This window comes from Melospiza georgiana, chromosome 4 (assembly GCF_028018845.1).
Source record: "Melospiza georgiana isolate bMelGeo1 chromosome 4, bMelGeo1.pri, whole genome shotgun sequence".
Lineage (NCBI taxonomy): Eukaryota > Metazoa > Chordata > Aves > Passeriformes > Passerellidae > Melospiza > Melospiza georgiana.
The window spans coordinates 1,894,140-1,916,622 of NC_080433.1; the positions used below are offsets into that span (position 1 = coordinate 1,894,140).

The 22,483-nt window shown below is 47.8% G+C and overlaps 1 protein-coding gene across 1 annotated transcript in view; it reads right to left on the bottom strand.

Annotated features, from left to right (window-relative positions):
- Positions 1-22,483, bottom strand: part of EXOC4 (exocyst complex component 4) — a 356,413-nt gene that overhangs the window by 13,604 nt on the left and 320,326 nt on the right. Inside the window, exons 15-17 of the mRNA XM_058023506.1 lie at positions 17,276-17,417; positions 15,273-15,451; positions 13,334-13,493 (exon numbers count right to left, since the gene is read on the bottom strand). Coding sequence (XP_057879489.1) covers positions 13,334-13,493; positions 15,273-15,451; positions 17,276-17,417 — 481 coding nt within the window. The remainder of the gene's footprint in view (positions 1-13,333; positions 13,494-15,272; positions 15,452-17,275; positions 17,418-22,483) is intronic.

The following is a 22,483-nucleotide window of genomic DNA, read 5'->3' on the forward strand; positions in this document are numbered from 1 at the left end:
TTGAGGCCGCAGGTTTTTATGGGCAGCTGCTGCTCATTTCCAGCATTTTTGGTTGAAATTGCTTCTCCCTCTTGATCATTCTGAGGGCAGAAGTCGGATTTAGAAGGATTGAAGCCCACCACCCCTAAAAGAGCAGCTCCCACACTGCTGTGTGCAGCACAGCTGTGGCATCTGCTGGCCATTCCTGGTGGGTTTAGCTCCAATTATCCCAACTTTTTCACCCAACAGAGCTTCACTACAGTATTTTTTTGCCAGACAGCACAAATCTGAGCATTTTAAATGAAAATATTATCAAGGCAATGTCAGTCCAGGCAAAACCCAGAACACATGGGGTTTCTATCTCCACTCTCCACTGCATGGAAAAAACAAGTTTTACTCATGGAATATCCTGGAGTTGTGTCACTTGAATGTCACTTTGTATGGACTGACTCCACTGCAGCTCCTTGGAAACAAAACTGGTCCCCACAGAGTGAGAGAAGAGAGTCCCTGCACTGCTTCTGGATGGTGGAGTAGTTCAGAGCCATCAAAAGCACAGCAATTCTCTGAACTGCTTTTCATCTCCTCCCAGAGACACATCTTCAACTGCACAAACCCTCCAGGCTCCCCAAAGGACTCTGCTGCGAGAGCTGAACATGGAGTTTTCTGTAGTAATTTATTAATTTTTTTCAAGTTTTTTCGACCTCTCGCAATTCCCATTTGAGATTTCCCCAGGCACTTTGGAGACATTGAACCCAGAACTTCTCTGTTCTCTCAAAGGTTGCTCTGAGGGTGAGAAGGACCAAGGACCCCACCGTGGTCCCTCCAGCCTCATCCATTCTGTGAGGGGAGCTCCTTGTGTGTCCAACGGGGTGGATTCCACCCCACAAAATCATGGAATCACAGAACCATTCAGGCTGGAAAAGCCCTTTGAGATCATCCAGTCCAACCATTCCCAAGGCCACCACTGACCATGTCCCCAGATGTCGCAACCACAAGGCTTTCAATCCCTCCAGGGACAGATATTCCAGCCCTACCCTTCTTTGGGTGAAGAGATTTTTCCTAACAGTGATGCTCCTCGAGTAACCAATCCCAGATTCCACTCCTGAAAGCCTCTCCAGGACTCAAAGCACATTTTCCTGATGGTTCCCAAAATCTGCACATTCTCCATGAAGGAAAACTGCATTTCCCCCAGCACCCCACTTTTAGCAGATGGCAGAAAAATTCACCCATTTCCCACGTTGGGCTGGGCTTAGGAAAACAACCCAGGATCTGAGGCACTGAATCCTATTAAAAAAAGCCTATTAAATCCTATCAAAAAAAGCATATTTTATATCTTGATTCTTCCCAATCCAAGCTGTTTCCCACCAAAGCATCAAACTTGCTCTTATTTGCACTTTTCCTTCTCCTCTTTGTTTTTCCACACATGACAAGGTGGAATTCTGTCTGATTTACAACTTCCTGAGGAGAAGATCCACTTGAGAGACCCATTTCAGCTTTAGGTGTTAATGCACCTCTGTGATGTGAGGTGGCAGCTGAAGTTTAGAGCTTCTCTGTATTATTTGAGCTCAAATCTGGAATACAAATGATGAAAGACAAGAGGAGCTTTGCAGCCTTCAGTAAAATTGGAGTAAGACATCATAAGCTGCACATAATTTCCTGGATATATTTAAATATATCGACATCAATTTACGTGTGTGTGTTCAATGCAGTGCTCTGGATGCAATTATTCAAAAGCTCCCTAAAAAATGAGAATTGAGGCATTTGGACATCCTCTGAATGTGTGGATTTCTCCTGGCTACGAGGCCCAGGTTCATCAGAGGACAGATTTAATTGCTACATCAGAGTTTGTGTGTTGATATCCGACATCTGACGCGCGAAAGTTCAGGGACGCCAATCAGGCACGGTGCAGATGCCACTCTGCAAAATGTTCTCAGACAGTCTCCATCTGTCAGATATGGTAATCCCTGCTCCCCATCAATAATTCACCTCCTTCCCTCCACGTTTACTGCATTTGAGTCAGAATTTTTAATGGTAGAGGCTCCACCTTGGATAGACGGCGTTGCCTGATCTGCATTCCCCGCTCGTTCCTGCCCCGCAGCCTCTTGCCTTTGGCACTTCAAGAATAATTTCTCAGTTTATTTGGGATTTTTTAGTTTTTTTTTTTTTTTTTTTTGTGGTTTTTTTTAATCACAGCTCTCCTTTTGGGCTGTCTCATCTTGCTGGAGGGTGGAGGTCAGAGGGTAATTATGGCAATCACACAAAATCCAGCTTGGGGGGATCGCGCCTTTCCTGGGAAAGCTCCTGGGGAACACCACGGGGGAGGCTGAATCCTCCAAAGAAGATGTTACTGCACAGTTGAAAAGGGAAAAAAGGGGAGAAATGGAGGGAAAAAGCTGATGTGGAGCTGTTCCTCAGAAAATGCTGAGGGGCATCTTGTCCCCAACTGACTCTACAGAGCCCATAAAATCTCGGTTACATCCCAAACTCTTTGCAGTCTTAAAGAGAATTAATGAAAAAAAAAAAGATGGAAAGCAACTTTTTACACAGGCCACAGATAGTGACAGGACAAAAGGAAAGTTTTAAACTAAAAGAGGTGAGATTTGGATTAGATTTTAGGAGGAAGGGGGATTATTGGTCCCTCCCAACCCAAACCATTCCATGATTCTGTGATCCCAGAGCCAGGAGATGGCTGATTGTTGAGAACATTCCCTGGCATGAGGGCAAATTCCCCCCATAATCATCAATCAATCCTTCAGTGCCAAAGGAAGGTCCTTGGGTGTTCCCAGCAGGGGCAGCCCCAGCTCTCAGCATCTGGAAGGTGGAAAATCCATCCTGGGACTTTTTTTTGGGAATAAACCCTGAGGATAAGATGTGATAGCTGGGAATGTTACAGATCCATCCCCAGGCATGGATCCTCACAGAAGGTGAAGGAAAAACTCCTGGTTGCAGAATGCAGCTGTAGAAATCCTTATTTAGGATTATTTAGGATTATTTAGGATTATTTAGGTCACCAGCTGAATGTGTGGCTTTGCACCTGGACTCACCACCAGCCCTAATTTGGCTAAAGCCTCCAAGCCAGACCAAAAGTCAATGAATTAAAGATCCTGCTGATTAAAGAGTAATTAATTACAGAGGAATGTGTCTCAACCTGCCAAAATTTAAGTGTCCAGTGCAACCCCTTCACTGCCATGGTCACCACTAACCCTTATCCCCACATGACACATCCACGTGGTTTTGAACTCTTCCAGGGATGGTGACTGCACCACTGCCCTGGGCAGCTGTGCCAGTGATATGGAACCCTTTCTGGGGGAAAAAAATGTTCCTAAATCCAGTCCAGACCTCCCCTGAACAATTTAAAGAGCTGGAGCACGGCTGTTCCTGGGCTACACCTCCTGCCATCCCTGCTCCAACCCACTGTGTGCCATAGCTTGACCCTGTTGGTTCTCTCAGTTCTGCTGCTCCTGTCCTTTCCTCAGTTTCCTTTTTCCCTCCCCTATCCCACCAGGAATTGGTCCCTTCCCTTCCCTTCCCTTCCCTTCCCTTCCCTTCCCTTCCCTTCCCTTCCCTTCCCTTCCCTTCCCTTCCCTTCCCTTCCCTTCCCTTCCCTTCCCTTCCCTTCCCTTCCCTTCCCTTCCCTTCCCTTCCCTTCCCTTCCCTTCCCTTCCCTTCCCTTCCCTTCCCTTCCCTTCCCTTCCCTTCCCTTCCCTTCCCTTCCCTTCCCTTCCCTTCCCTTCCCTCTCATTTCCAATTCCCCTGGATCCCATTTCCAGTTCCACTGGATCCCATTTCCAACTCCAACATTTATAGATTTCCAAAAGTGACAGTGGGCTGGAGGGTGACAGTGCCACCTCTCCAATGGCACTGGACAAACCAACAGCCCATCAAATTTCTCCTCCTCCATAAATGAATGCAAAACAATGAGTTATTTACAGAAAGTGTGTGAGAGAGTTTGCTACAAGAATGCCAACATCAGAAGGCTCAGGAAATCTTAAAAAATCAAAGCTACCATGCCAACCATGGACTACGTGAGTTCACTCCATATTTTTGCTGCCACCACCCACAACCCAAATTCAGTGCAAATAAAGCAAATATTGAGGAGTTCTCCACAATTTCCCAGAGCCACCACGGGGATGACAATGGCCACCAGGACTGACACATCAAGGATGTGCTGTCAAACCTTGGCCTGAAGAAAACAATGCCCACCTCACATTGCACAGGCCTAGATAAATTAAATTATCCAATTCCTGGATAAATTAAATATCCAAATCAAAGCGACACACCCCACCGCACTGCCAATCACAGACTACGTGGGTTTGCTCTGTATTTCTGCTGCCCCCAACCCAAATTCAGTGCAAATAAAGCAAATACTGACGAGTGCTCCCTGGTTTCCCAGAGCCACCACAGAGAGGACAGTGGCCACTGACACCTCCAGGATGTGCTGTCAAACCTTAGCCTGAAAAATCAGTGCCTACCTCACATTGCACAGGTCTGGGTAAATTAAATTATCCAATTCCAGCTGGGATTCCAACTCAGACCTTCTATTAAAGCACTTCCACAAGTGACTGGCCAGTGGCAGAGCATCGTCACCGAGGCCAAAACCACTAAAGGTGGAAAATAAGAAGAAAAAAACTCCCAGCAAGAAAAATCCCTTGCCTTTAATTACCATTAGCAATGCAGCATGACAGAGGGAGATAAACACACAGGCACCTACACAAATAAGGAGCTTGGGAACACAAAGTAATTACTTTGATAGGTTTTTTTTTTTTCCCTCCCCCTCCACAAAGACATTCAAAACTTATTAGTCTCCAGAAAGCACATATCAGCAAAAGACTGTCACCTCGGGGATAAATGAGGGATTTGTTTGGAACTCATTTCCAGGAGAATATATCCTGGTGGTTTTAAGGCTGAGGAGGAACGTGTTCTGGCCAAAACTGACTTTTAAAAAAATGTTTATTCCCATTTTCCTGAGCCTGGAAATGGGAACACCAGGTTCTGCCTGGTGAGAAGTTCACTCCATTGATTGTTTCTCCACCACGCCACGAACCCAGCGAGGAAAAGTCAATGAAGCCTCTCAGTTTTTCAGTCCATTTCCAGTTTGGGAAAATTGAATTAATCTCTTTACTCAGACATCCCTGTCCAGGCCATGAAAATCATTGCAGAGAACACGAAAACCTCTCTCTTTAAAGGTTACAGAGCGAGGATTAACAGCGCCTGGGGCAAGGGCTGGAAAACCTGATCAAAATAAAACACTGAGTCAACACTGGTGAGGCTGAGCAGGACTGGTGCCTCCCAGAGCCTGCTGATATTTCCAGATGATTCCTGCGGATATTTCAGATGACTCCTCCTGGCCCTTGGAGCCATCCCCATGGAGAGTGGGTGCTCTGTGACCTCCCAAAGCCAGGGGAGAGCAGTGCTGGGAGAGTTTAGCCCCTGATCCAGCTACTCTGGGGGTGTAAAACCTCAAGGGTTGTCCTGGGGAGGAATATTTGAGACTGAGCATATCTAGGGAGAAGAGCAGTCACATTTTCCAAAAATCTCCAAAATATTCCAAAATCTCCTCACCATCCTGTGCTGAGAAGTTTCAGCAAAGGATTTGGCCATGCCCGAGCTTCCAGGAGCTTCTGAAGGACTGGTAAAGCTGAAAGTTTGGGAAAGCTGGAAAAGCTGAAAAGGCCAAAGGATCTGGGGAAGGGTCTGGAGAACCAGGAGGGGCTGAGGGAGCTGGGAAGGGTCTGGAGAACCAGGAGGGCCTGAGGGAGCTGGGAAGGGTCTGGAGAACCAGGAGGGGCTGAGGGAGCTGGGAAGGGTCTGGAGAACCAGGAGAGGCTGAGGGAGCTGGGCAGGGGCTGAGCCTGGAGCAGAGGAGGCTCAGGGGCCCTTGTGGCTCTGCACAAGTCCCTGCCAGGAGGGGACAAGGAACAGGGACAGGAGGAGAGGGAACGGCCTCAGTGCAGCCTCAGGGTGGATTTTGGGACAATTCCTTCCCAAAAAGGCTGCCCAGGGCAGAGGTGGAGTCCCTATCCCTCCCTCAGGGATTTAACATCCATGTAGATGTGGCACTTGGGGACAATGGGGCAGTGGTGGCCTGGGCAGGGCTGGACTCAATGATCTTGAAGGGCTTTTCCAACCTAAATTCCATGATTCCAAATGTACTGAAAAGCAGGGAGAGACCCCAAAAAATGCTCCAGAAAATGCTGGGAAGGCACAGATTGGGGCCCTCCTAAAAACTCCTGGCAGATTTCACTGGGAATGGAATCCATGGATGAGGGAGTTTTAATGATCCCATGGATTTTTAATGATCCCATAAAAAGGTGGAGCTTTGGGGTGCACTGGGCAAGGGCCACACAGGGACCCTCTGATCCCCCAAATCCCCCATGGGCAGCAGGAGGAGGAGGGAGGTGGGGACGAGGCCACGGAGCTGAGGGGTGGTTTTTAATCCTCTGATTTTCGGTTAATGCGGTGAAACCACTAATTACAGCTAATTAAACCTGCACTGAGATCAAAGCTCAGCAGAAGCTACAGGGGGGAGCAAACAAGGCGGAAAAGAAAGGGGAAGAAAATACGGATTTTGTTGTAAGCGAGTCCTTAATTGAAAACCAAAGCAGCTTTGTTAATTAAAAGCTGCAGGCCCAAACGAGGACAGGCTGCAGACACAGGAGCACAGCCTTCCACAAGCTTTTCCTGCAGAGCCTCTCCTGGCCCTCATCCCCTGCAGGGAAGGGATTTCCTGGGATCCAGACTGGGAAAATTTGGGGATTTTTACCTTTCACAACGCGGCTATGAAGAGGGGGAACAGAGTGCCCTGTGTACTCAGCTAATGTGGGCTTTGCTCAAACTGAATGATCCTAAACACCCCAAATTTGGTCCTGGCTTGAGGGCAGCCCCAAGGAGAACATTTGAAATGCTTCCCTTAAATTTTTTAAGATGTTTTTCCCCTTAAATTTTTAAAGGGTTTTTTTGCCACTTAAATTAAGATTTTTTAAGCCTTCTGATGTTGACATTCTTGTAGCAAACTCTCTCACACGCTTTCTGTAAATAACTCATTGTTTTGCATTCTTTTATGGAGAAGAGAAATTTGATGGGCTGTTGGTTTGTCCAGTGTCATTGGAGAGGTGGCACTGTCACCCTCCAGCCCACTGTCACTTTTGGAAAACTATAAATGTTGGAGTTGGAAATGGGAGTCAGGGGAACTGGAAATGGGATCCAGGGGAACTGGAAAGGGGATCCAGTGGAACTGGAAATGGGATCCAGTGGAATTGGAAATGGGATCCAGTGGAACTGGAAATGAGATTCAGGGGAACTGGAAATGGGATCCAGTGGAATTGGCAATGGGATCCAGTGAAACTGGAAATGAGATTCAGGGAACTGGAAATGGGATCCAGTGGAACTGGAAATGGGATCCAGTGGAATAGGAGATGGGAGTCAGGGGAACTGACTGCCACAGGTGGCAGGGGAGCATCTCAGGAGCTCTGCAGGGAATCCTGACTGAGCAAAGCATCCAGGTCAGGATTTGCTGGACCTGATGCTCCCCACACACCAATGGAGCTCAGAGATGGTTTCACAGGAAGGTTCCCTCCACCAGCTCCTCTCTCAGGCAACCGGGGCACCCAGGCACAACCACAGGATTTATCTGGAGTAAAATCAGGCAGAGAATTAAGATTTGGCAATGAAAAGTCTCCCTGCAGAGCACGGGGATGTTCGAATGCTTCCCCTTCCCTCGGCAGCTCCCAGTAGATGGCAGCAGGGCACTGCTGATTCCTGCTGCCAGGGAACGGCAGAAATCTGGGGAAAATCGAACAAAAAGCTGCCCAATGGAACAAAAACCTGCCCGGGCTGGCAGGACAGGAGGGCTGAGCGCCGAGGATCCAAACCTGGCAGCACAGCCCCGGTACCAGCCCAGCAGTGATGCAGGATTGACGTGGGATTGAGAAAAGCTCGAGCTGCAGCTGCATCCTCCATCCTAAACCTCCCCATCCTCCCTTTTCAGGGGATCATGGAATGCTCTGGGTGAGAAGGGACTTTGGGATCATCCAGAGCCACCCTGGCCATGGGCAGGGACATCTTCAACTGTCCCAGGATGTTCCAAGCCCCAATGTCCAACCTGGCCGTGGAATAAAGATGGGTTTGGAGTTACAGGAGGGGCTGGAAAGGATCCAGGGAATGGAGCTGGGAAGGGTCTGGAGAGGCTGAGGGAGCTGGGAAGGGTCTGGAGAACCAGGAGGGGCTGAGGGAGCTGGGCAGGGTCTGGAGAACCAGGAGGGGCTGAGGGAGCTGGGCAGGGGCTGAGCCTGGAGCAAAGGAGGCTCAGGGGCCCTTGTGGCTCTGCACAAGTCCCTGCCAGGAGGGGACAGGGAACAGGGACAGGAGCAGAGGGAACAGCCTCAGGCTGGGCTCAGGGTGGATTTTGGGACAATTCCTTCTCCATAAGGGTTGTTAAACATTGGAAGGGGCTGCCCAGGGAGGTTTGGGGTCCCCATCCCTGAAGATGTCCAAGGAACACCTGGAGGTGGCACTCAGACCTCTGGGCTGGGGACAAGGTGAGGATTGGGCACAGCTTGGACTCCATGGGCTGGGAAATCTTTTCCAACTTCCATGATCCTGAGAGTCCATGATTTGGGTTTACTGATGGCCAAACCAGGAACAAGTGGAGCTTTGATGGCTTCTCCCCACCCCATCTCCCCTGGGAGCCACCAGCAGTGCCAATGAGGTGCTGCTACAGGGACATGGTACAGCAAATATTCCTGGAAATGTCCCAGCCAATATTCCTGGAATGTCCCAGCCAAAATCCCTGGAATGTCCCAGCCAAAATCCCTGGAATGTCCCAGGCAATATTCCTGGAAATATCCCAGTCAATATCCCCAGAAATGTCCAGGAAATATTCCTGGAAATGTCTCAGCCAATATTCCTGGAAATATCCCAGCCAATATTCCTGGAATGTCCCAGCCAATACCTCAGAAACGTCCCAGCCAATATTCCTGGAATGTCCCAGCCAAAATCCCTGGAATGTCCCAGCCAATATTCCTGGAAATATCCCAGCCAATATCCCTGGAAATGTCCAGGAAATATCCCTGGAAATGTCCCAGCCAATATTCCTTGAATGTCCCAGCCAATATCCTGGGAATATCCCAGCCAATACCTCAGAAATGTCCCAGCCAATACCTCAGAAACGTCCCAGCCAATATTCCTGGAATGCCACAGCCAATATCTCCAAAATGTCCCAGCCAATATCCCTGGCATTGTCCAGGTCAATACCCCAGAAATGTTCCAGCCAAAATCCCTGGGAATGTCCCAGCCAATACCCTGGAGATGTCCCAGCAAATATTCCTGGAAATATCTCAGCCAATATCCTGGAAATGTCCCAGCCAATACCCCTGGCATTGTCCCAGCCAATATTCCTGATATTGTCACCCACAGCAGGACAAGATTCCTGGTCCCTGCAGGAGGGGTGGCCATGGGAACACCTGGAATGGCAGCTCCAGCTCTCTCCAGATGTGGGGACACCTCTGGACCCCTCAGCTGCCACCCCTGAGAGCAGGGACAGTGCCAGCCCTGCTCATTTCCCAGGTGACAGTGACACTGGTTAGGGAAAATGATCCCATTCCGTCCCTGCTCTCTCTGCTCCCTCTGCAGCCACCTCAGTTGTACACTCCAGGTTTAACACCTGTCTGACCCAGAAAATCACCTTTTTTCAGTGATTTTTTTTAATTTAAGGGTGAGTCTGGAGCAGAATCCTCACCCTTTGTGACGACCTCTGATGAAATCTTCATAAAATCCCAGAGAATTTTGGGTGAGGATAGAGGGAGAGGAGGGAAGGAGACACAAGGGAAAGGATCCAAGTAGGAATTCAAATTTGAAGCTTTCGTGCCTTTCATGCTATAAATCTAATTCTGGCTGTGAAACTTTGGTAATTTGGAAGTCATGCTCAGTCCCAGAGTTTGCACACATGCCTGGATATTCCACAGGGAGCAAATCCTGCTTTTTCCTTAATAAAGCAGTGGAATTCCCAACAACCTCCTGCATTTCTGCTGCCCTAGATACTGAACACACACAGGAGTGAAAAACCTATTAATATTTGCAGGAAATTTAGCAAATGCCACAAATCCTTTGTGACACCTCAGCAGTCAGAACCAGCCTGTTTCACCCTTTATCCTGGTGGAAAAACCTCCCCACACCACTTGGCAATTTCATTTTTTTTCAGTGGAAATGTGCTCTGTGATGCTCTGTTGAGACTTTCCTTGCCTTGAACTGAGAATCTGAAAGCAAAACTCATTTAAAACACATTTTCCCCTTGCCATGGAGTCCTCCCAAAGCAGCAAATGCTGCTGTTGTCACCTGCAGGTTACAGAGCTTTGGATAAATGGGATTTAAACAGCAAAAGCCTCCCCAGGACCAACAAATGTTACCAGGGCTTGCTCTGAATCCTCCACCTGATTTTTGATTCAGAGGAAAAAGGGTTTCCCCTTCCAGCTTCCCTGCTTGGGATTTCTACTGCCTGGAGTCACTGAGCAGAGGAGAAAGGGATGCCCAGTGCACTATGAGGCCTCTAAAAAGCCTTGAAGACAATGCCAGAAGTGAAAAATAAAAGCAAAAAAAATCAAAAAGCGCAAAGTTCAGAAAAACCTTAAGGAACTTTTGGTTCTTTCTGAACTGGCCTGGTCTTTCCTACAAACTGATTTCAAACTTTGGGGAAAGGGATGTGCTTCAGAATTCAGACTGGAGGCATGGAGAGGGGAGTGTGGAGAGTGATGTATTGATTGTTAATTGTGGCTAATTGCTGCTGAACCCTCAGTGTGATGGACACAGAAATATCCAGGCAGGGCTGAGGTCTCCTGTCCCACCCAGACCCTCCAGTTCCCTGGAGCAGTGAGGCAGGGAGGGAATTTATCCCAGGAAAACCTTAAAGAACTTTTTGGTCCTTTCTCAACTGGCCTGGTCTTTCCTACAAATTTCAAACAGGTTCATTTTGAGGAAAGGGATCTGCTCCAGAATTCAGATTTAAGGTATGGAGAGGGAAGTGTGGAGAGTGATGTTAATTGTGGCTAATTGCTGCTACAAACTGATTTCAGACTACAAACTGAATTCAAACTTTGAGGATAAATCTGCTCCAGAATTCAGATTTAAAGGCATTCAGATTTAAGAGTGATGCACTGATTGTTAATTGTGGCTAATTGCTGCTGAACCCTCAGTGTGATGGACACAGAAATATCCAGGCAGGGCTGTCCCACCATGACCCTCCAGATCCCTGGAGCAGGGAGGGAATTTATCCCGGGAAAAAAAGGGGAAGGGAGGATTTCTCCATCAGCTCTGCCACTGCTCCTGTACATATAAAACCCACTTTATATTGGAAAAGGCCAAACTGAGAGTTATGCACAGCACAGAGCATTTACAGATTCCTGCCCGAGCTGTATCACAGAGGTACAAATCACTTTTATCCAGCCTGATGTTGTTTTATGCTTTCTGGAGGGGAGCTGTTATGTTTATTTAATATTTTGAGCAGAACCTGGCTGCCCTGGGGTCCCTGGGGTGACGTGAGAGCCTTGCTCAGGTGATTGTGAATTCAGGTGAGCAGGGCAGGCCTGGGATGCACCAGAGCCTTGTTGATGTCAAAGGAGGATCTGGGTAATAAACATTTAAACATTCAGGAGTCATCTGAACAACTAAAGAGTCAAACAGAGCATGAAAGAAGAAAAGATGAAGCTGTGAAAGCAATAAAAGAAACGTGGCTGAGTTGATTTGATGGGAAGAATCCAGCACAAAGCTGCTGTGGGAGGGTGGGGTCAGGCTCTGTCCCCAAGGAACAAGGGACAGGACACAAGGAAATGGCCAGAGGAGTTTAGGGCTGGATATCAGGAAAATTCCTTCACCACAGGATGGTCACATTTAAGAAAGAAAAGATGAAATTTGGGAAGTTCATTCCTTGCTGAGTTTCTAATGGATCTTCCTCCCTCCCACTCCTGCAGGCCACAGCTTCCTCATGCCAATGGTGATCTGAAGAAATGGATTCAGTGAGGATTCACCCCCAGATGTGATCCCAAATAAATGAGGCACTGAGTCACACTCTTCACCCACAGAGCTCAAACCTCCCTCAGAATTCAGCCCCAGTGATGGCACCAAGAGTTTGTGGTGGGTCAGATCCCAGTTCCACACAAACCTCTCTTATTTCACCCCATTCCTCCATTTCCAAGTTCCAGACCTTTCCTTTGGCTATTCCTGGCTCAGCTGTCCCCTCCTGACCCAGAAGGATCAGCTGAGCCCCAGAATGTGGGAGAGGTTTGCAGGGGGTCTGTCACACCCAGTTTTGGGCTTATTTGGGGTTTATTTTGCTGTTCCTGCTATTCCAGAACTCCAGGGACATCTCCCTTCAAGCCAACCTGAATCTGATGACTCTGAGCCTTCAATAAACCAGAACATTTCTCACCTGGGAATAAATCCAAGCCCCAGTTTCATCCTGTTTAAGTTCTAGGCCTCACATTTGGAAGCTTTTTCCTGCCTGGGTTTTGATTTTGGAGAAGCTCCAAAGGAGCACCAAGCACAGACAATTTGGTGGGACCTCACATCAGCCTCAGCTGATCCACATTTGGGCTTGATGACCTTGGAGATCTTCCCTGACCTTAACAAGCCCCCGGATTCTGTGATTCCATGTTGTTCAACCAAAGGAAAGCCAAAATTGCCACCAACACCTCCAGTTGTTGAACTTGCCACTCATCTGGCCACCTGAGACTTTTGGAATGCTGGAACCCAGGGCACAGGGGATATTACTCTGCCTGAGCCCCAGGAGAACACTGCTTTTAACCTTCATCCACGGAGAACGCTCCCAAGACTTTGGGATGAATTGGAATCTATGAATGTGTGAAACAGATTGTGGTGTAGTTTATCACAGGGTGAAAAATGTAGAGTTTTGGGTTTTTAGTATGGAGGTGGGTAGGAGACAAGATGGAGGATTTGTGCCACCATCACAGCAGAAGATGGAGGACAAGAAGAAGGAGGACAGGACACACCCAGATTCCTTCATCTTGCCCCATGAACCCCCCTAAAATTCTACATTTTTACCCTGTGATAAATTCATTATTGTTCTACTTAAACTTTCGTGGCTTGCAGATCCTCGTACAAGGTTGGTAATTTTTCCCATGGGTCAAGATCAAAGTCACAGGGGTCTTGTGCTCTGTGCCAGGGTCTCTGAGCCCCCTGGCAGGGGTTTGAGCCCTCCAGGACAGCCAGAGGGATGTCCTGGGTTCTGACATCTAACACAGGTGATAGGTATTGGACAATCATTGTTGATAATGAACACATAATTTACATTATCTCAGCTCCTGTGGGCCCCAGGTGAGGGGCACAGGGCGAGGTCTGTGCTCACCTGGCGAAGTCCAGGTCGGCCTCGCGGGACATGGTGATGTTGGTGAGGTTCTGCTGCAGGATGAAGATGTTCCTGCACATCTTCTTGATGCCCGACTCGCTGATGCGCCTGAAGTAGTGCGCGCCGTTGATGAGGATGCACGAGATGAGGTGGCCCAAACCTGCCAGGAAGAAGAGATTTAGTGCCAGTAATTCATGGTGAAAACCCCCAAAATGTGCACTGGAAGTGGTGCCTGTGAGCTGGATCAAGGGATAATTGGGTTTTAACTGTAAACTTGTCACAGACACGTTTTATGAAAAATCCTTTCCTTAGCATTTTTCCTCCTGAGAAGCTGGGAGGCCTCAGGAACAAAATGTAAACAATGATTATCTGCTGCTGTGGAATGCAACAGGTGCATCTGGGATTGGTCTCATGTGGTTGTTTTTAATTAATGGCCAATCACAGTCAGCTGGCTTGGACTCTCTGGTCAGTCACCAGATTTTATTATCATTCCCTTCCTTTCTAGTCCTTGCTAGCCTTCTGATGAAATCCGTTCTTCTATTCTTTTATTTTATGATATATATTATACTTTTAACATAATATATATCATAAAATAATAAATCAAGCCTTCTGAAACATGGAGCCAACATTCTCATCTCTTCTCTCGTCCTGGGACCCCTGTGAACACTGTCACAGAAACCCTCAGTAATCTTCGTGGTGCAGTTTAGGACTTTCCACCTCTTTAGTAAAAACACAAAACTGCCCCAAAACTTAAAGCTGTGTATCAAGGGATCATTGGATTTTAACTGGAAACCCTCAGTAATCTTTGTGGTGCAGTTTAGGACTTTCCGCCTCTAGTAAAAACACAAAACTGCCCCAAAACTTAGAGCTGTGTTGTCACAACTAGTGATTTTTAGCCAGGCTTTGCACAATGTCCCTTCCAGTCCCTGGGCAGGGCAATGGGTCACTGCAGCTCCTGTAGAACTACAGGATTTTAATCTGTTCTGTTCTCCAGGGTGGTGGTTTCCCTGTTTTTCCTGGTAAATTCAGTCTCCAGGGGGAGGAATGAGCTGCATTCCAAAGCCCCTGATGCACAAACCCTCTCTGATCAATCCTGAACAGTTTCCTGTGTCTGAAGGATGTCAGAAGGGCACAGCAGCTGAGGGCCCTGTGAGGGACACAGCCACCCCCATGCATCCACTTGTGCCACATTACAAAGAGCAAAATCCCAGCCTGGTTTGCACTGCACAGGTCTGGGCAAGCCCAGAGGCCAATTAAAAGTCTAAATTAAGGATTTAGTTCATGTACAGGGAGCTGGGTGGGAAATCTGTAAATCCCAGACCTGGGATTATGAGGTGTGATTAAGGAGGACCATGAGTATGAATTTAAACTTCAACAGGATGTGAGTGGTCCCTGTGGCTCTGTGTGGAGCCAATTCCCTCTTCCTGAACAAACAATCAGAGAATCCCAGGATGGTTTGGGTGGAAAAGGACCTCAGAGCCCCTCCAGTGCCACCCCATCCATGGCAGGGACACCTCCCACTGTCCCAGGCTGCTCCAGCCCCAGTGTCCAGCCTGGCCTTGGGCACTGCAGGGATCAGGGGCAGCCCCAGCTGCTCTGGCAATGCCAGCCCAGGCAGGAATTCCTCATTGCCAAGATGCCACCCATGGCTGCCCTCTGGCAGTGGGAGCCATTCCCTGTGTGCTGTCCCTGCAGGCCTTGTCCCCAGTCCCTCTGCAGCTCTGCTGGAGCCCCTGCAGGCCCTGCAATGTGCTGGGAGCTCTCCCTGGAGCCTTCCCTGCTCCAGGGGAACATTCCCAGCTCTCCCACGCGGCTCTCACTCGACGCTCTGTAGGTGACACCAGCACCTCACTCTGCTCCACCCCCAAAAGGAAACCCGTGGAGCTTTGGGATGAGGATGGAAAACCCTTTATGGAGGAAGGACTGGGAGGAGCCTGACCTTCGAAGATGTACTGGAACTTGTGCTGCTGCAGGCTGGCACTCATGGCCTCCTCGATGGCGCTGATGTCCTTGTTGAGCCGCACCACCAGCGGGTCGTAGTCCATGCTCTCCACGTTGGCCACGATGGCGTAGTTCCCTTGCTTGGCCAGAGGGATCAGGTAGTGGAAGCAGTGAACCCTGTGGGCACGAGGGAGGAACATCACAATGAAACAACCCCTGTTTTAAAGTTTTTATGGGATGCAAAGTGGCTTTTCCCTTCCTGAAGCTAGTAAAAAATAACTGCAGGAGATGGGTGGTGATGTTTGTGTTAAAGGCATCCTACTCTTGTCACTGTTCCATGTTCAGGGATGGATCCAACAGATCCTTGGAGATGGATCTGACCTCCATCATCCCACTGAATGGGATGGGAGAGTGCCTTGCTGTGTTATTATGAGGATATAGAGGGTGTATGAGGCGGTAAGTGGGATTGTGGCTCCTGTTAGGATAATTGTTCCCAAGATTCCCCAACCTCCCATACAATACTGGTCCTCCAACAAGAACTCCTGCCATGAAAACCTCATAAAAGGGATGACTGGCAGAACCAGCGGGCCGGGGGTCATGGAATGAGCGTTGAAATTCCAAGATTGTGCCTATTCCCAAGCATTTCGCACTACTGCAACTCCATCCTGCTCACCAATGTGCCCAACCATCATCCCTCCGTGGAAGGAGAAATTCCACACAGTTAAATCCCAACATCCCCAACCATCATCCCTCCATGGAAAGAGAAATTCCTTGCATTTAAATTCCAACATGAATAACCATCATCCCTCCATGGAAGGAGAAATTTCTTGCAGTTGAATCCCAACATGCCCAACCATCTCCATGGAAGGAGAAATTCCATGCAGTCAAATCTCAACATGTCCAACCATCATCCCTCCATGGAAGGAGAAATTCCATGCAGTTAAATCCCAATGTGCCCAATCATCACCCCTCCATGGAAAGAGAAATTCCTTGCAGTTAAATTCCAACATGAACAACCATCATCCCTCCATGGAAAGAGAAATTTCTTGCAGTTGAATCCCAACGTGCCCAACCATCTCCATGGAAGGAGAAATTCCATGCAGTCTCAAATCCCAATTTGCCTCCCTCCATGGAAGAAGAAATTCCATGCACTTAAATCCCAACCATCATCCCTCCATGAAAAGAGAAATTCCATGCACTTAAATCCAAACTTGCTCCTCTCCATAGAAAGAGAAATTCCTTGCAGTTGAATCCCAACGTGCCAAACCATCTCCATGGAAGGAGAAGTTCCACACAGTTAAACTCCAATGTGCCCAACCACCATCCCTCCATGGAAGGTGAAATTCCTTGCAGTTAAATCCAAATTTTGCCCCCTCCATGGAAGGAGAAATTCCAGACAGTTAAATCCCAACATGCCCAACCATCATCCCTCCATGGAAAGAGAAATTCCATGCAGTCAAATCCCAATTTATCCCTCTCCATGGAAGGAGAAATTCCATGCAGTTAAATCCCAATATGCCAAACCATTATCCCTCCATGGAAGGAGAAATTTTATGCAGTTAAATCCCAACCATCATCCCTGCATGGAAGGAGAAATTCCACACACTTAAATCCCAACTTGCTCCCCTCCATTGAAGAAGAAATTCCACGTAGTTGAATCCCAATGTGCCCAACCATCATCCCTCCATGGAAGGAGAAATTCCATGCAGTTTAATCCCCTTTTAGGACTTGGCAAAAAATCATAATTAAGTTGTTTCTCTCAAAGCAAGAGAGGAAATTGCTGTGTCCAGAAAGATCCACAGCAGAGCTCCTTCTGCTTTTGTGGTGGGAACAGGGTTGGGTTCTACTTCCACCAGGAGAGGTTTAGGTTGGATTTTAGGGAAAATTCCTTCCCTAAAATTCAGCCTTCTGAAACATGGAGTCAGATTCTTGTCTCTTCCTCATCCTGGGACCCCTGTGAACACCACCACACCCCTCCATGCCCAGATTCCAGGTTTTTACCTGACTTCCAAGTGCAGCACCAGCAGGCAGCGGTCAGCCATCTCCTGGAAGGACCTGGCCAGCTCACTGAGACTCTGCAGGATCTGCTCGGATGCAGGAAGGTGCTCCAGGCTGGCGTGGCTGTCCTGGCCTGGGGACGTGGCTGCTAAGAGAAAAAGAGTTCAATCTGAGATCTTGTAAGAGCTGAAATGAGAGATGTGGGACTCCAGGGGCTGTCCAAAAGGCAGTTTATTGTATCCAAAATGCAGTTTATAGTATTCAAAATGCAGTTTATTGTATCCAAAATGCAGTTTATTGCATCCAAGGTGTCACAGCAGCCCAGGGTGGGTGACAGAGCTGTGCCCACAGCTGTCAGCTCCAGCTGCAGGCAGGCCTGGAGCCCCTTTGGTTTTGGTCACAATGCATTATAGACTTTTCTTTGTTGAGCATCTTCATACAGCAGAACCAATCTATACCTGAACTGTTATCTATAGCCCATCATAACTACTGTAATTACCATACTCATGTTACTGTTCTCCAATCACTCAAAGTTAGCACATTACAGTTTAAGCTAGAAGTTGTTTTTCAATTTTCTTGCAGTGGAAAATTCTGAGACCTTTTTTCTACTTGCACCATTTGCTGCCTTGTTTGCCTGTGCTCTCTTTGTGCTGGGTAAAAACATCTTCTTGTTTGGGGTGGGTTTATCCTTTGCTCTAAGCCATAAAACCCCTTCTAACTCACACACCCTTTTCCTCCTTGGTTATCCAGTGAGACTGGCTCAGCAATTCTTTTCTTCTATATCAAAACTTGCTTCCATCTCTATTCCTCCATCAGACTCTACATTTAAAAATCTCTCTGCTAAGCATAAATATCTGTGAGACCTTCTTGTCAAACTTTCATCCTTCCCAACAAGATGTTCTCCATCCCATCCAGAGCCTCCTGTGTGCTCCCATCCCAGCTCTGGGTGATCCCTCCACCTCTGATTCAGGAGTGGGTCAAGGAGCAAAATGTTCCTGCCATGGATTGAACTCCCAGGTGGATCTGAGGGGATTCATCATCCACCAGGAGACATTTTCCTGGCAAGGGATTGCTCTGGGCTGGGAATTCCTGTGGCTGCAGAGTCCAGTTTATCTCACTCTGCTGGGAGGGAGGGAGGAGCTGCTTGGGAGCCAGGGCACCCACAGGTGGGAGGGTCCTTTCTGGTCACCACAGTGTCCCTCAGGCGAGTCCCCACTCATTCAGAGGAGCCTTGCTTTGGTTTTGTTCCTTAACCACAGCTCTTGGGCAGTAAAAAAGAATTAAACACCCGTGAGGTGCTCATGGATCATCTTCCCACTGAGACCTCCTTGAAAAAGCTCCCGGGATTTTATCCCGGCCACCAGAGCAGTTCTAACTCTATAAACCCCTCAGGGATGTAAAAAGGAATTAAACCACAGGCAACATTCATGAGGTGCGCATGGATAATCTCCTTCTCACTGAGACCTCCTTGAAACACCTTTTGGGATTTTATCCCAGCCAGGAGTGCAGGTCTAACTCCATCACTTCATCCCACAGGGCTGCAAAAGGGAATTAACCACAGGAAACATCCATGGATCATTTCCTTCCCAACTGAGACCTCCTTGAAAATCTTCTGGGATTTTATCCCAGCCACCAGAGCAGCTCCAACTCCATCACTTCACCCTTGGGGCTGTAAAATGGAATTAAACCACAGCCAGCACCCATGAGCTGCTCATGGATGGTTTCCCACTGAGACCTCCTTGAAAAACCTTGTGGGATTTTATCCCAGCCAGGAGTGCAGGTCTAACTCCTTAACTTCATGCCTCAGGGCTGTAAAAAGAAATCAAAGCACAAGCAACACCCATGAGGTGCTCATGGATGGTTTCCTTCCCACTGAGACCTCCTTTGAAAAGTTCCTGGGATTTTATCCCAGCCACCAGAGGAGCTCCAACTCCATCACTTCATCTTGTATTCTACCCCAGGGCATTCCCAAGGAGCTGCTGACCATCAAATTCCATTTGGAGGGATGCTGCTTTAAGGAAATGTGACTTTTGTACAGCCACAGCCCTGCTTTGGGAGAGGAACTTTGGATTAAACACCAAAAATAATTGGCCTAAAATTAAACACATCCTCACATCCTAAAAAGAGAAAAAAAAAGCAAAGTGAGGGGATAAAAATCCAGATTTTTTTTTTGTGTGTGTGCAAAACAAATTAAAGCAGAGGTGAACAAAGAGGAGGGAACTGTACAGTTAAGTGGGGAAGTCACAGAATATGGAAGCAGATGAGGGAACTGTACAATTAAATATGGAAAATGTACAATTAAGTATGAAAATCACAGAATATGGAGGTAGATGATCTTTGGTGCCCAGAGAAGCTGTGGCTGCCCCTGGATCCCTGGCAGTGCCCAAGGCCAGGCTGGAAGGGGCTTGGAGCCCCCTGGGATGGTGGAAGTGTCCCTACCATGGCTGGAATGAGGTGATCCTTGAGGTCCCCTCCAACCCAACCCATTCCGTTAATTAACTCCATCAATTAACCCCTCTCAGCAGCTCCTGAGGCCACAGCAAAATTCATGAATTAATTTTTTGAACCGAGGAACACCAGCCTGGCAAATCCTGCAGGAAATGATGACCTGGCCTGGAGTGTGGAAGGGGAACAAAGAGGGAACAATGAGGGTGACAATCCAGCCTGGGTGGGTGGGAATGATGAGGGTTCCCCTTCCCTGAGCCTCCTCCCAGCCCCTCTCTGCTCACTGAGCCCTGTCCCACCAAGAAAATGAAATTATCAGTGAGGGGCTGAGGGGCTGATTTACACAATTTCTAATTCCAGATTATCCCAGGACTCTCAGGAGTCACTTGGAGAGAGATTTTTGTCCCTCAAGTGACCCCGGAGTGTGACAGGACTTCAGGGTTAGGTTTAGGAATAATTAGATAATTACCTGGTGACAGGACAAAGCAGAAAACCCCACCTGTACCATGCATGAAAAACCATAATTTTTAAGGCCCAAAATCCTACATTTTGAGAGGTTTTTGTCCCCCTGGAGATGCACTTGGGGCAGGAATCATCTCTCTTTTAGCAGAGGCAGCTCTGCCAGGCTGGGAGTGCTGCAGATGGATGGAGCCATCAGAGGAAAGCAGGAGTCAGCTCCTTGCTGCTGCTCTGTCCCACCAAGAAAATCAAATTATCAGTGAGGGGCTGAGGGGCTGATTTACACAATTTCTAATTCCAGATTATCCCAGGACTCTCAGGAGGCACCTGGGGAGAGATTTTTGTCCTCCAAGTGACCCTGGAGTGTGACAGGACTTCAGGGTTAGGAATAATTAGATAATTACCTGGTGACAGGACAAAGCAGAAAACCCCACCTGTACCATGCATGAAAAAAACATAATTTTTAAGCCCCAAATCCTACATTTTGAGAGGTTTTTATCCCCCTGGAGATGCACTTTTTTAGCAGAGGCAGCTCTGCCAGGCTGGGAGTGCTGGAGATGGATGGAGCCATCAGAGAAAAGCAGGAGTCAGCTCCTCGCTGCTGCTCTGTCCCACCAAGAAAATCAAATTATCAGTGAGGGGGTGAAGGGCTGATTTACACAATTTCTAATTCCAGATTATCCCAGGACTCTCAAGAGGCACCTGGTGAGAGATTTTTGTCCTCCAAGTGACCCTGGAGTGTGACAGGACTTCAGGGTTAGGAATAATTAGATAATTACCTGGTGACAGGACAAAGCAGAAAACCCCACCTGTACCATGCATGAAAACCCATAATTTTTAAGGCCCAAAATCCTACATTTTGAGAGGTTTTTGTCCTCCTGGAGATGCACCTGGGGCAGGAATCATCTCTCTTTTAGCAGAGGCAGCTCTGCCAGGCTGGGAGTGCTGGAGATGGATGGAGCCATCAGAGAAAAGCAGGAGTCAGCTCCTTGCTGCTGCAGGCAGATGCACACACCATTTTTCTCCTCTCCACAATCCACTTGCAGCACTTTTAAGTGAAGCTGTAATTATATTTGTCAGTGGAGATGAGGGGAGGAGGGAGATGGGCACAATCCGTCCCTGTTTGAAGCACTGAAATCCTTCAGGGAGGAGGCTCAGCTGGGGTTTTTGGGGGCGTAAATCTGAATTTCTCCTGTGTGTTTTTACTTTTGGAGCTCAAAGGAAGCCCTTTCAGAGCCCATCAATTTTCCTTTCTTCTCTGGACACCCAGAAGAGAAAATCCCATTCTTTAAAGTCTCACTCCAGATAGTTTTACTCCATCATGCCTGGCAGCACGAGGCCAACAAATGAGCTGGAGAAGCAAAAAATAATCAGAGCCTGAATTATTAAAGGGCTGTGAATAGAAAATGCCATTTGGAGCTGGCTGTGGAGCTGGGCAGATCTTTGGGCAAAAAACTGAGCCTTCCTGTGCTGTGGACCCATCACACTCTGAGAAAGGGAGGGATCTCTGCTGAAATGTTGGAAAAGGGGAAAAAATTCTGGAATTCTGGGGAAAAAAATCAGCCATGGAATTTTTGTTCCCCTTCTGCTCCTTCCTAACCCATTTCCAGCTGAGCCTGAGCCCACCTGGGCACCACAACACCCAGGCCAGTGCCCTGCTCCCCTGGCCCTGGAGATTGGAAGGTGAATTTTCCATGCTGCTGGAGAAAAGTGCCAGCTTGGCTTGGCACTCAGTTCCTGATCCCGTGTCAGGATCCTGCTCTTCATTCTCCCTGCACAATTCTGCTTCCCTCTTTTCCCATCTTTTCAGTGAAAAAAACCTTATTTTTGGAGTTTTTTTAATGAACCAATGGGTTTTGGGTGTTTTTCATGCCTTTTCCAGACTGCAAAGTGCTTAAAGAAAAGTGAGGATCAACCAAAGCTTGAGTTTGCTTGGAGGAGCTGTAGGATGGAGCTGGAACCTCTTATGTTGCCTCTCTGTTTTCTGAGATAACTGAATTCAGCCCAGGAAATAATAATTCTGAGAAGGGCAAGATCTGGGAAAGTTACATCATAAATGACTGAAAATAGAAAAAATTCACTAAGGAGTTCTCCCAGTTGAGGAGCACTGGAACAGCAAATCCTGGACTATTTTTTAGGGGAATCCTTCCATAGTGAAATCAGCTCAGTTCCTAATCCTGTGTCAGGATCCTGCTCTTCATTCTCCCTGCACAATTCGGCTTCCTTCTTTTCCCATATTTTTAGGGAAAAACACCTGATCTTTGGAGCTTTTTAATGAACCAATTGGTTTTGGGTGGTTTTCATGCG